The sequence below is a fragment of the Hippichthys cyanospilos genome, chromosome 1 (genome assembly GCF_059441005.1).
Source record: "Hippichthys cyanospilos isolate Australia breed blue-spotted pipefish chromosome 1, RoL_Hcya_1.0, whole genome shotgun sequence".
NCBI classification, from domain to species: Eukaryota; Metazoa; Chordata; class Actinopteri; order Syngnathiformes; family Syngnathidae; genus Hippichthys; species Hippichthys cyanospilos.
The window spans coordinates 2,201,817-2,214,239 of record NC_142369.1 but is presented as its reverse complement, the minus strand read 5'-3'; the positions used below and the strand labels follow the sequence as shown (position 1 = coordinate 2,214,239).

Here is a 12,423-nt window from a genome sequence, read left to right as displayed (position 1 = left end):
CGCGGGAGACAAAAGAGGTGGGGAGAGAGCGAGCGAGACAGGGAGAGGGAGTGCACCTCGGAGGAGGGGCGGGAGCGCGAGCAGCTTGTGCCGGCGTCTCTCCCCTCTCTGCTGCAGCGGCCGCGCAGCTGCTGCTACCCGGAGCCCGGAGCTCGGAGCCCGGAGCCCGGAGCCCGGAGCCCTTCGCGTGCGTGATCTGGCCGTCCGCGCATCGCTAATCCCCGGATAGCAGCCCGCGGCCCGGTCGCGGTCGGATCCACATGCGGCCGCCGTTTCAGCCGGAAAATACCGGAACCTGCGCACCGGGGAGGACGGAAGGAGGGGAAGAGGAGCGGCGGGGAGGGGGGCGCTCCATAGCAACAAACCGGCTCCACGGCATTATTGGTAGGTGCCTCCCTCCTCCGCGCACGCGTTTGGGCGGATTCCTGCTTTTGTTCTAATCCCGGGTGCAGGTTGTGCCGATTTCGGATGGGATGCAATGCAAACACGTGACTGGATTGCACCTGCAACCTTGACTGACATGTTCGCATGCTGCAAGGTGATGCTGACGGGAAGCTTTTCTGACCTTATGCACGCATGAAAACGGCTGAGCGGCGAGCTTGTGGCTGAGCACTAGTCTAGACCTGAGACCGACTGGACCGGGGGACTGTCGGAGGATGCGGTCGTGACCTCTTCTCCTAGGATTGGCTCCTTGTTTCTTTTCGGGATGCAAAGGGAGATTCGGGATGATTTTGGTGTCGGAATCATTTTGATGTCGGCGGTTTGTTGTAGTCCAGACCACACCAGAGATGATTATCGCGACAAGATTTTTGGAGGCTGAGACAAGAACAAGACCTTCGAGCCCGAGACATGGTTTCGTAGTCAAGACGACCACAGCCGAGACAAGACATTAACGAGGGTAGAGAAAATCAGACCAAGACTTTTGGAGATCTTGACAAGATCAAGACTTTTCCAAGCAGAGACCGAGACCGCACCAACTGAGGCCAAAACATTATGGGGACTTGACAGTATCAAGACATTTGGGGGTTAAGGCCGAGACATCGTATTGTAGTCAAAACCACACCAACCAAGACCAAGACCAACAGAGAATATCCTGATTAAGACAAGACCAAGACTTTTGGAGGTTGAGACAAGACCAAGACATTTCGGGGTCGAGACGAGACACAGTTTTGTCTTCAAGATCGCACCATCTGAGACTAAAACATTATTGAGACTCGAGAATATCAAAACAAAGACAAACCGAGACTTTCAGACCTCAAGATTGAGAAGACTTTGAGGTAGAGACCGAGACACAGTTTTGCAGTTTTGAGGTCGAGCTCGAAACCAGACCAAGACTTTTGGAGGTGGAGACTGAGACAAGAGCAGCAAGGATCTAGACCAATATGCTTACAAAGAGGTCTAAAGACCAAGACTAATCTGAGAACTACATTGTTTGACTCTGAGGGAAGATTTTGTCCGAAGTACTGCTAATTCTCCATTGCGTTGGTCTCAAAGAATCCGTGATGGTCTTGATGGTTTACGTACCTTATTTTAAAGTTTGACTGACTTAGCTGATTATTTTGTAGCTCCATCTAGTGGCTGCATAACGCGAACCCAACCACTTCAGTAGCTTCTATTCTATGCACCTTATGATGCAGTGCACCCTGTAGTTTTAAAATAGGTCATTCATTGACGGTGCGCCTTATAGTCCGGTGCAGTGTGGAAAAATGGTGCATTGTGCAGACAAAATGCTAATGTTGGCCTTGAAATAGAATCGAGCAGAATTTAGAATTAAATTTCTTTTCTTCCAGCTCCGTATTTCACCTTGTTTGTTTCAGGATTCGAGTGGAGCTTGGCGTCCCACCAGAATCTTCCCATCTCCTGAAATTGTCATACAAAAGATCTCGGATGGCTTTCTAGAACGACTCGCAAGCTTTACAAGAGAATTGAGATGAGCCCCAAGTAGCAGAACCGTGCATCCGGACCCGATCCCGGCCAAGACCATGGAGGTGGAGCACTTTGACGAACGCGAAAAGGTTCGTCGAGGGCGCTCGACCCGGGCCAAAAGAGACGAGTCGGGCCCGAGCTCGCGAGGGAGCAGCCTGGTTCCCAGCCCGGCCCACAGCACCAACTGCAGCTACTACCGCACGCGCACTTTACAGGCGCTCACTTTGGAGAAGCGCGCCAAGAAGGTGCGCTTCTACCGCAACGGCGACCGCTCCTTTAAGGGGTTGGTGTACGCCGTTTCCAGCGACCGGTTCCGCTCGTACGACGCCCTGCTGGTGGAGCTGACCCGCTCCCTGGCCGACAACCTCCACCTACCGCAGGGGGTGCGGACCATCTACACCATCGATGGCTCCAAGAAGATTACCAGCATGGACGAGCTGGTGGAAGGTCAGCTACGTGTACGCGCGCAGTAGAAGGGGCGGAGCTAGATGGTGGCCAGGGGTGGCCATGACCATCACTTGACATTTTTTGGCCACCTCATTGACCGCCCCAACACCTAAAGGAAATTGTTGATATCGTGCCAATATTTCATGCGTGCAGTATTCCTTTACCCCTTGACAATTGCATTGTATTCATAATACAGTAACGGCACATTCACATTTAACTCATTCAACGCCAAAGACGTATTTTTACGTTTTTTTTTTCCCAGTTCAGCCATTCAATCCCAGGTACTTAAACGCAATTTTTTTTTCAAATTTGTATCGAGCGTTTGGCTAAAGGAGGGTCTAAAAATCAAGAACTCAAGTAAGGAATTATTTTAGTACCTTAAGTAATAATTTACTTCGGTTCTTATTGACCCCACGCAAAAAGTATTGTGGCTGTATAGGTGGCGCACTGGTTAGGACGAACGCGTCACAGTCTCGGAACCAGAGTTCAAATCCACCTTACCTACCTAAAGTAATCTGTTTTTTTGTTTTTGCAGGCTCGGTTGTGCTCTATGGTGGACGCGAGAGCTTAGTTCAATGTAGAGTAGATCAAAACCAAAAGTCCATTAAAGTGGACACAAATGATTGGGTTTCCTGGAGACTCAAAGGATTCCAGTTCAAGGGACTTGAACTGCTCATTTCCCTCTCCTCATCAATATTGTAAAGACCGCTAATGAGCACTAATGTGCGGAAACAAAGACCGATGCATCACTTTGTGACATAAAAGCATATAGTACAGACGCTGTGCACAAAAAGTTTTTTTGAAGACTTTGCGGCTAAAGCTAAGGCTAATTCTCGATGGTTAGTAAAACCAGTTTTCATGATGTTGCTTTTTATAACATTTATAATGATTCAATATTATTTTTATGATTGTTGTTATTCATTAATGATTTCATATGGTTGTTTTTCTATCATTTTTATGAGGCTGACGATTTCAGATTTCTTTTGAAGGAAGAGCTTAATTTGGGGGAGTATAAAAATAGTTGACCTCACTTAAAAAGGATACAACTAATTTGCGAGTTAGAGACGAGTCATAGTCCAATACCAAAGAGTCTGAGTCAAAACGTCAATGACAGAGCTATGATTTGAATTCTACAGCCCTCCCTCCAAGCCCAACTTTCTATTAACTTTCTTTCTTAACGCCTTCTAGCTGGCCTGACTGTCACCACCTCGTGATCTGATTGGCTATTGCAGCTGTCTATTTACTTTATGTGCCCATTCACATGTGCAGAGACGCCTGCAACTGTTGATTGTGAAGGCCTCGGGGCAATTTATTTTATTTTTTTTAAAGGAAGAATAGATTTTAAAAAATGAAATTGACTTTTATTATAATTATGGTAATGATTATGGCAGGTTATGTTAGGCCAGCAGAGAAGGCTTTGCTGGCTCTGATGGTGACGGTCCACCACTGATATATATTTATATGTGTGTGTGTGTGTGTGTGTGTGTGCTCAGGCGAGTGCTACGTTTGCGCGTCCAACCAGCCTTACCGTAAAGTGGACTACACTAAGATTTCCGTGCCGAGCTGGAAACCCGGCGCCGCTTCCGGCAGCGGCGCGCCGAGCTCCGGAAGGTCATCGAGCGCATCCGTCAGCGCCGCGGCCGGCGGGGGCGCCAAAGAACGTCCCGAGGGCCGAGAGAGCAAAGACTTCATCAAGCCCAAGCTGGTGACGGTGATCCGCAGCGGCGTCAAGCCACGTAAAGCGGTGCGGATCCTCCTGAACAAGAAGACGGCCCACTCCTTCGAGCAAGTTCTGGCCGACATCACCGAGGCCATCAAGCTGGACTCGGGAGCCGTCAAGAGGCTGTACACGCTGGACGGGAAACAGGTGAGCTCCCAGAAGATCTTAAAACACAAAATAGGACATCTTACATCCGCCGAGTGCAAACTGCGGAACGGGGGCCGTTTATGGCCCGCCATCCACATTCTGACGGCCCATGTTTAATAAGTTAAAGTAAAATAAACAAATGAAGGCCGCCCCCTATGTTTTTCTATTTTTGTGTTTGTGGCCCTCAGAGGGAAAAATTTGCTCACCCGTCCTCCATTTTATTTCTTTACAAGAATATGTTCTATGAGGCCTGGATATTGTAAACACGTTCTTCTGATTAAGATTATGTTTGTGAAAAATGATATCAGCAGCAAAACCCACCTGTATTTTTCCATCTCAGGGGGCAGCCATTTTGCCACTTGCTGTCGACTGAAAATGTCATCACGGTTGCCATGACAATCACGGTCCTGGTACTTGAGCCTTGACAAATTTGGCAAAATATTATTGACAAGCACTGGGTTAGGAATTAATAAATGAATTACGTCGATGATGACCTCACAAGTATAGCTGTACGTGTGTGTGTGTGTGTGTCATTGGTTTTTGTTGCATAGTGGGGACCAAATCCTGGTTTCACAGTTCTTATGGGGACCTTTTAGGTTAGGATTAGGCAATCTTCGTATTCTTATGGTAACTGTTCGGATTAGGGGGTAGGAAATGCGTTATGTCAGCGAGATGACCCCACTATGATACCCTCTTGTGTGTGTGTGTGTGCAGCTGACCTGTCTGCAGGACTTCTTTGGTGACGACGACGTGTTCATGGCGTGCGGGCTAGAGAAGTTTCGCTACGCTCAGGACGACTTTGTGCTCACTCACGGTGGCAAGACAGCGGCCTTCGTCAACGGTCTCACGCGCACCTAAAGTCACAAACACTCGCACAGCAGTCGAAAAAACGATTTACTCACTCAAAAAAAGTTGGAAACAATTGTAAAATGATCTCTCCTCCTCCAGAGTGTCGAGTCAAAGCGACTCGTCCCGCTGCCTCTCAGAAGACTTCCACTTGCAAGAGTTCCGGTGGATCTGCTTTGGCCTCATCCAAGGGGGCGGGAAAATCTGCGTCACAATCCAAGACGCCGGGATCAGGTAAGACACAAGACATCCTTTCGGGACAGTGAATACAAAGAAAAAATAAATAATAAAAATGAAAAATGTCATCGGGATTTTACTTTTACCACAGGGTTCTGACTTAGGCAGTCAGAATTGTCATTTTATTGTTCTAACTTTATTGTGAGAATTCAGAATTTGTTAGAATTCTGGCAAAAGATTAGTTTCAGTTTAAAGTCAGAGTTCTGACTATAAATTTCATGTGAGAATTCTGAGAACAATCAGAAACCTGACTACAAAGACTTTCCTACGAAAAGTCAGAATTCTAAAATATACCTGAGAATTCCGACTTCTGAGAATTTTAAGAACAAAGTCAGTACTTGAAGATAAAAAAGAGAATTCTGACTTCAGAGTGAGAATTCTGACAATGCAGCGCAAATCTAAAAGTTGATCAAGAGAAGAGAATTCTAAGAGTATTCAGAATTCTGACATTGTAAGAATTCTTATTTTGATGTCAGAATTCGGAGAATAAAGTCAGAATTCTGGGGGAAAAAAACGAGGATTCAAAATGGGAGCTGATAATAAAGTCAGTACTGTATTCTAGAACAAAAAGAGAATTCTAACTTGAAAGTGAGAATTCTTCCGATAGTCGGAATTCAGAGAATAAAGTCAGAATTGGTCAGAAATTCGACTTCAAATCATCTGAGAATCTGGTGAGAATTCTGAGATTAAAATGAGAATCCTGCCAACCTTGTTTTTTGTTCATAACTGAATCCTCTTCTTCTTCTCTTCTGCAGCTAATGAGGTATCAGGATCGCAGGTGCCCGCAAAGTCGTCCGGGTCAAGCCCCTCCCCCACGACTGGCGGGACACGCGGCGGCGTCAAGGTTAGCTCCTCACGAAAACTCAAACGCGTCTTGGTCGCTCCTTGGCCAAGACGGCCCACGTGGAACGTTTGCGTTCCGTCTTCAGGTTTCTCCTCATCGCTCCTCCTCCACCGACGTCAACGGCGCGAGCCAGCACGCCGACGACGGCTCTCTGGAAGGTGCCGAGTTTATCGCGTCTGCTTAAGCGCCGACCGGGTGACCCGATTGTCCCGACTTGTCTCCCAAGTGAACGGAAACCTGTCGGTGTCGTCCTCGCTCATCAGCGGCAAATACCAAATCGGGAAAGTGATCGGGGACGGAAACTTCGCCGTGGTCAAGGAGTGCGTCCAGAGGTAAACAGCAATTTTGCTCTCGTGAGAAGAAAGTGGACTAACCGCTCTTCCTGGCAGGTCCACCGGGCAGGAGTTTGCGCTGAAGATCATCGATAAAGCTCGCTGCTGCGGGAAGGTAACGCGCTTATTTTCTTCGGACGGTTAGGGAAAGACCGATAGTCGGCATTTTGATGAATATCGGCTTTTTAGGAAAAAAAACGTTGGCAGATTCATCGATTTAAAACCGCGTTAACTTCAAGAAACGATCGATTTCCATTTTTATTTAACTTTGAGATATTTTTTTAACTTATATATATATATTTTAATCTCATTCACACCCAAAGACGTATTTTTACGTTTTTCAAGAGTCCAGCTCAGAGGTGGGCAAACATTTTGATTAGAGGGTCAAAAAGGGCTATAAAATTTGACAAAAGGGCCAGACACGGAGCAGATGAATGGAGTGTTTTGATAATAAAAATAAATAATAAAAATATGGAATATTATATATGGGATATACAACAGTGTTATTCAAGCGCCATGTATTTAGCTACATCCCTGAAAAACGTTTGAGAACCACCGCCCTATACAATGTTTATCTCAAATTGCATTCTACAACTCCACGCTTCCGCAACACTCGAAAACACGGCAGCTACCGTAACGTACGCGGTATCGACGCAAAGCTCCGCTTCTCCCATTTCGAAATCCGTCGGAATTAAGTTGCTAGCGCAAACAGCTCGGGAGTTACGGCGATTTGAAGAACATCTCGAGGGCCGGGTTAAACGTCTACGCGGTCCGCATCCGGCCCGCGGGCCCGATGTTGAACGCCCGCGCTCCATGCCTACGTGTAATCTCCTCCCCCCGCCGCCGGAATAGGAGCACCTGATCGAGAACGAGGTGGCGGTCCTGCGCCGGGTTCGCCACCCCAGCATCATCCAGCTCATCGAGGTGGACGAAACGCCGTCTCAGCTCTTCCTGGTCATGGAGCTGGTCAAGGTGCTGGCCTTTTTTCCGCGCGACGAGCGTTTGCGCGGACGACCTGGGAACTCTCTGCCCGATTTAGGGGGGCGACCTGTTTGACGCCATCACGTCGTCCACCAAGTACAGCGAGCACGACGCCGGCGCCATGGTGTACAACCTGGCCGGAGCCATCAAGTACCTGCACAGGATGAACATCGTACACAGAGACATCAAGCCGGAGAACCTGCTGGTAGGAAGCCGGGGGGACGGTCCACCCGGACGCCGCCGTTGCGCTCCGTGACCCCTTCCCGTCCCGCGGCAGGTGTGCGAGTACCCGGATGGCACCAAGTCGCTCAAACTGGGGGACTTCGGTTTGGCCACGGTGGTGGAGGGGCCGCTTTACACCGTGTGCGGCACGCCCACCTACGTGGCCCCGGAGATCATCGCCGAAACCGGGTGAGGATTGAGCACGGGGTGTGGTTTTGTTTTTTTCCGCCGCCGGCACTCATCGCTTGTGGACGTTTGCGCGTAGTTACGGTCTCAAAGTGGACATCTGGGCAGCGGGCATCATCACCTACATCCTGCTTTGCGGTTTCCCGCCCTTCAGAAGGTCAGTGGATCTAACACGCTGCCGGCACAAAATCCCGGTGTGGAATTTTTTTAGGATTCAGGCGAGATTAGTCCGGAAAGCAAATTGTCTTTTTGGATTTCTTTCGAATTGAAAGACACAAGTCTTAACTCTTTCAGTGCTAAGCGCGATCGGGAAAGGCCAGTCGATATTTAGCATTTTCACTCATCTTTTAAGTCAGACGGAATATGTGCTACGTGTATTTAAATGTGTCTAGTTTCGTGTGAGAGATTGATTTCCGTTCCATAGAATTAGAATTACAAGAATGTAATGTATGAACTGCAGTTGTATGCAGGGCTTGACGTGAGCAACACTGCCATCCAACGGTCACAGTTCATCACTACAGTGCTCAATTGGCTTAATATTGAAATCGGCACTAGTCAAGCTCTCCTTTCATTAAAAGAAAAACAAACGGATTTGACGAGAATTTTCGTTATTGGCACACAACGTAACCATCTTAAAAGACGAGATTTCTCATCCGTGGCACTGAAAGTGTTAACGGCGCAGTAGAGTGGTCGGTAGGAAAGTATGAAGGGAAAAGTAAGAGAAGAGGAGATTCTTAATCACTCAAGGAAGTGAACTGCTACAGCACAGGTTTTATGGGACAATCTAAAAACTATAGCAAAACAGAATAAATGTAATCTTTTTACATGCTTCACATTTTTTTTTTGTGTTCATATCAATAAGTTACATATTTGTTGTGGGTTGTGTGTTCCAGATTCTCCACATAGTTAGTGGACAGTAAATGCTGCCCCACCAATACTAGCTAAATACTTATTAAAGTATTTAGTATTTATTTAGTATTAAAAAAGGTCATTTTTCAATCAGAGATGAGAAATCCAGGTCCAGTAGATTTTACTTTCTGGACCTGGATTCCCATCTCTTCCATGATCCAATTTTTTTTCTTTTTGTCCTTCCCTCAGTGAGAACAACGTCCAAGAGGAGCTGTTTGATCAGATCCTCCGAGGGAAACTAGAGTTCCCGTCTCCTGACTGGGACACCATCAGCCTTCCTGCTAAGGTGATTTCAGACACATGTTTTTTTTTCAGTTTTAGACTAACTTGTAAACTGTATAAATGCAGCAAAAAAGTAGTAAATGTTTTGTTGAAAGTTGATTTATACTTACACAGTTTTTGTAGATATTGATCTTATTTATAGTCTGCTAGTGGAGGACTGAAAGGTTTTCTCTTTCTTAGGGGTGGCTTTGCAAATGATACTTGAGAAGCACTGGCCTAAGGGCAATTTGGAGTGTGAGGCATATTTAGCAAGCAGGTTTTTAGCAATGAGGGAGAAAACAAAATACCCAGAGAAATGCAAATCAACCACAAAATATTGTGAAATTAATAAAAAAAAAAAACATGATTTAATTAATTTAAATATCAAAATGATTTTGCCCCTGCCCACCAGCTCTACAAAAATAATTGCCCAGCTCTACAAAAATAAGGATAATTGAGAATTAAAAAATTCATAGTAATCATAGTAATACTACACAATGGAATTCTTATTTTTCCGCAAGCAGACTACATTCCACAATTGAGCATATAATAAAGTAGGCAATAGCAATAAAACAAAAACAGGAAGAGCAATAGGCAATAATAATGAACCACTAATAAAGGAATAGACTTATATTGAGAGCATATTATGGAGTAGATGGATTGGAAGAAAATGTTTACATATGAGGACGATAGTGCAAAATATGATGTATTTAACAGCGTTCCTGCACTGTGCAGGATTTGTAAGGTGCATTACGGAGAACTAGGTAGTACCCAAATTGTACAGGTATAGTGTTATCTATTTATTTCCACCATTTTAGTTTTTTTTTTCCAAAATTTGGAGGCGTGCTGGCCCACGGTGGATCCAATCTCAATGTCATTCCGATTCCCACGACTTGTTCCTCAGATGCTGATTAGTCAGATGCTGCAGGTGAACGTGGACGCCCGCTTCACAGCGGACGAGGTTCTGTCGCATCCGTGGGTCTCGGTGAGCTTGCGCCCGCCCCGTTTTGTTTTTTTTTTGTCTGGAAATCATCCTGAATAATAAAGCCGTCCATTACCGCAGGACGACGCTCCCGTCGACTCCGGAAACGACGAGCCCGGCGCCGCGGAAAAAGAATCTCCGGGACTGGAAACCAAGCAGGTTCCGTCCCCGCTGGTCTAGACTAGGTCCAGCTACTGGACCGGATCTGGTCTTGGAGCAAGTTTTTCCTGGACAACGCCAACAAATTGACATATCCCTCGAGAACTCCCATTCCCTTTCATCCAATCACCCATAAGCGCACCTTCAACTCTTCCTACTTTTTGACGACCGGAGCGCGGTCCAGTATTTTGAAAATATCCACAAAAAGACAAAAACAAAAAAAGAGAAAAAGTGGACAGATCATTTCAAGCCTTTCCCTTTCCCTAGAATGTCTTCCACTTTTTCTGGGAAGAAGAATCCCAAGCTACTTCTGTTCCTGAGGCCAGAAGCACTGTGCCCAGCTGCACTGATCCATGCAGGGTTGAAAAAACAACAACAAAAAAGATCAATAACTTGTCATTTTTTGCCGCTCGCGGCCATGTTTCAATCTTCGCTTCCTGCCTTGTTGAAATACGTCGTACACGTTAGCAGTCATGTGAGCGTCGGTCTGTCGTCAAGTCGGAAAATGGAACGACTTGGGGAGAAAAAAAAAATGGTGCTTACTAACTAATCATCCCATTTCTCATTCAAATCATCATTTTGTGTGTTGTTTGTGAGGATGCGGGAAATCAAAGCTGGGGTGTCCAAACTACAGTCGTGGGCAGCAGTTATATTTATTTCAACACTTATTTAGTTAGAGGCAGAAAAGATGAGGAAGAAATTCAATTTTTGCTTCAATAAATCCCGTGAATAATACTTTTATTGCCCCCGCCTCAAAAAATGAGATCCCATATCAAGTAATCAATATTATACCAGAAGTGTCAAACATTGTTATTGTGGGCCATATTTTAGTTGTAGTTTCTGTCAGAGGGCCGCTATGAATGTATGTATGCCCATCATCAAAGGTAGGGGTATAATTGTGGTTTTAACCTGGATTTATTTATTTATTTTTTTTTATAATTTATTGGTATATTTTGACTGTTTATTAATAAATCGTATTCACTCAGATCATTAAATAGACCCGCAAATCAGCGGACCGTATTATAAACAAGACGTTTACATTTTTTTAAGGCAGGGATTGTATTATTATACATGGCTTATTCATGGGATTTTACAGCAGTTATAAATTTGATTATTTTTTAAATACATATGTGATGCCTAAATTTAATGGGGAAATATGACCTTGGCAGACATTTTTATTTTTTTTTAACGAATTAAAGAAGAAGAAATGCCAAAGCGAGCAATGAAAGGGGAAGTTTGGACACTCCTGATTCCAACACGATGCAGTGTTATGACCTTTAAAGTATGATTCATTTTGTCTTTGCTTCACACCAAAACAAAAAACGCCTGCTGTGTTGACACCGACAAAATGGCGGACTTGCAGCTAACATCTCCTCCTTACAAACATGCTTTAACTTCTGTTTATGTGCGTACGTATGTGCTCGTCATCATGCCTTATTAAACTTCGATCAAGTGCAGTAGATTAGAACTTTTTTCCATGACAAAGGTCATGTCGAATTGCATTTGTGTGGTTTTCCAACACTTTAGAATTGCTTTGCTAGTCCCAAAGCATGCCATGTGGGTTAAAAGAGACCACGGTGCGTTCAATGACCTTGAAATTGAGGGAGAAATAAACTGTGAAATAAACTTTTGAGTCGGAACATCTATTTTGTCTCGTTTTGATAAGTTATGACATAAGGCAGCCACTAGAGGGCTCCCACTTGCAGTTAATCCTGCGTCGCAGGAGTTGAGCGATTCCTCGCCATAACGGTTCACCTTTTCAAGAATTTCTTTCATGACCTTTTCCTAAAACTTCATGAACACGTGTTTTGTTCCATATGGTCACAGGAACATATTAAAAATTCTTTACATGCGGGTGAATGGCCCATTATTTTTACTTCACAAATATCGGCCAGTAGTAGCGTAATTTTTTTTTCATTTTGCTAATGTTTGCAATTTGAGAATGCATTCAAATGAGACAAATCTGAGAAAATGGTAATATGAAAGCAAGTTAGAAACTGGGGATCACAAACAAACAAAAAAAACTCAATTAAAATAAACAGTATAATAATGAAAAAAAAACAGGAAAAATATTTAGGGTAGCCATAAACATTTCTAATATTCAGAAAAATGTTCTTATATATATATATATATATATATATATATTATATATATTCTTTTTTTCTGGTATTTATATTTACATTTCAAGACCTAAATATTCATCCACCGTATTTGTTTTCATTTA

The 12,423-nt window shown here is 44.7% G+C and overlaps 1 protein-coding gene across 1 annotated transcript; it reads left to right on the top strand.

Annotated features, from left to right (window-relative positions):
* The first annotated feature begins 58 nt into the window (after nt 1–58).
* On the top strand, nt 59–11,843 carry LOC148428541 (serine/threonine-protein kinase DCLK2-like). The gene is made up of 16 exons (XM_088420607.1): nt 59–384; nt 1,818–2,373; nt 3,867–4,240; nt 4,955–5,081; nt 5,189–5,320; nt 6,079–6,167; nt 6,253–6,325; nt 6,394–6,499; nt 6,557–6,614; nt 7,352–7,471; nt 7,539–7,685; nt 7,758–7,891; nt 7,968–8,045; nt 8,987–9,083; nt 9,963–10,043; nt 10,122–11,843. Exons 2-16 carry the CDS (start codon nt 1,983–1,985, stop codon nt 10,218–10,220), a joined length of 2,106 nt encoding a protein of 701 aa, XP_088276733.1. The 5' UTR covers nt 59–384; nt 1,818–1,982; the 3' UTR covers nt 10,221–11,843.
* The last annotated feature ends 580 nt before the right edge of the window (nt 11,844–12,423 follow it).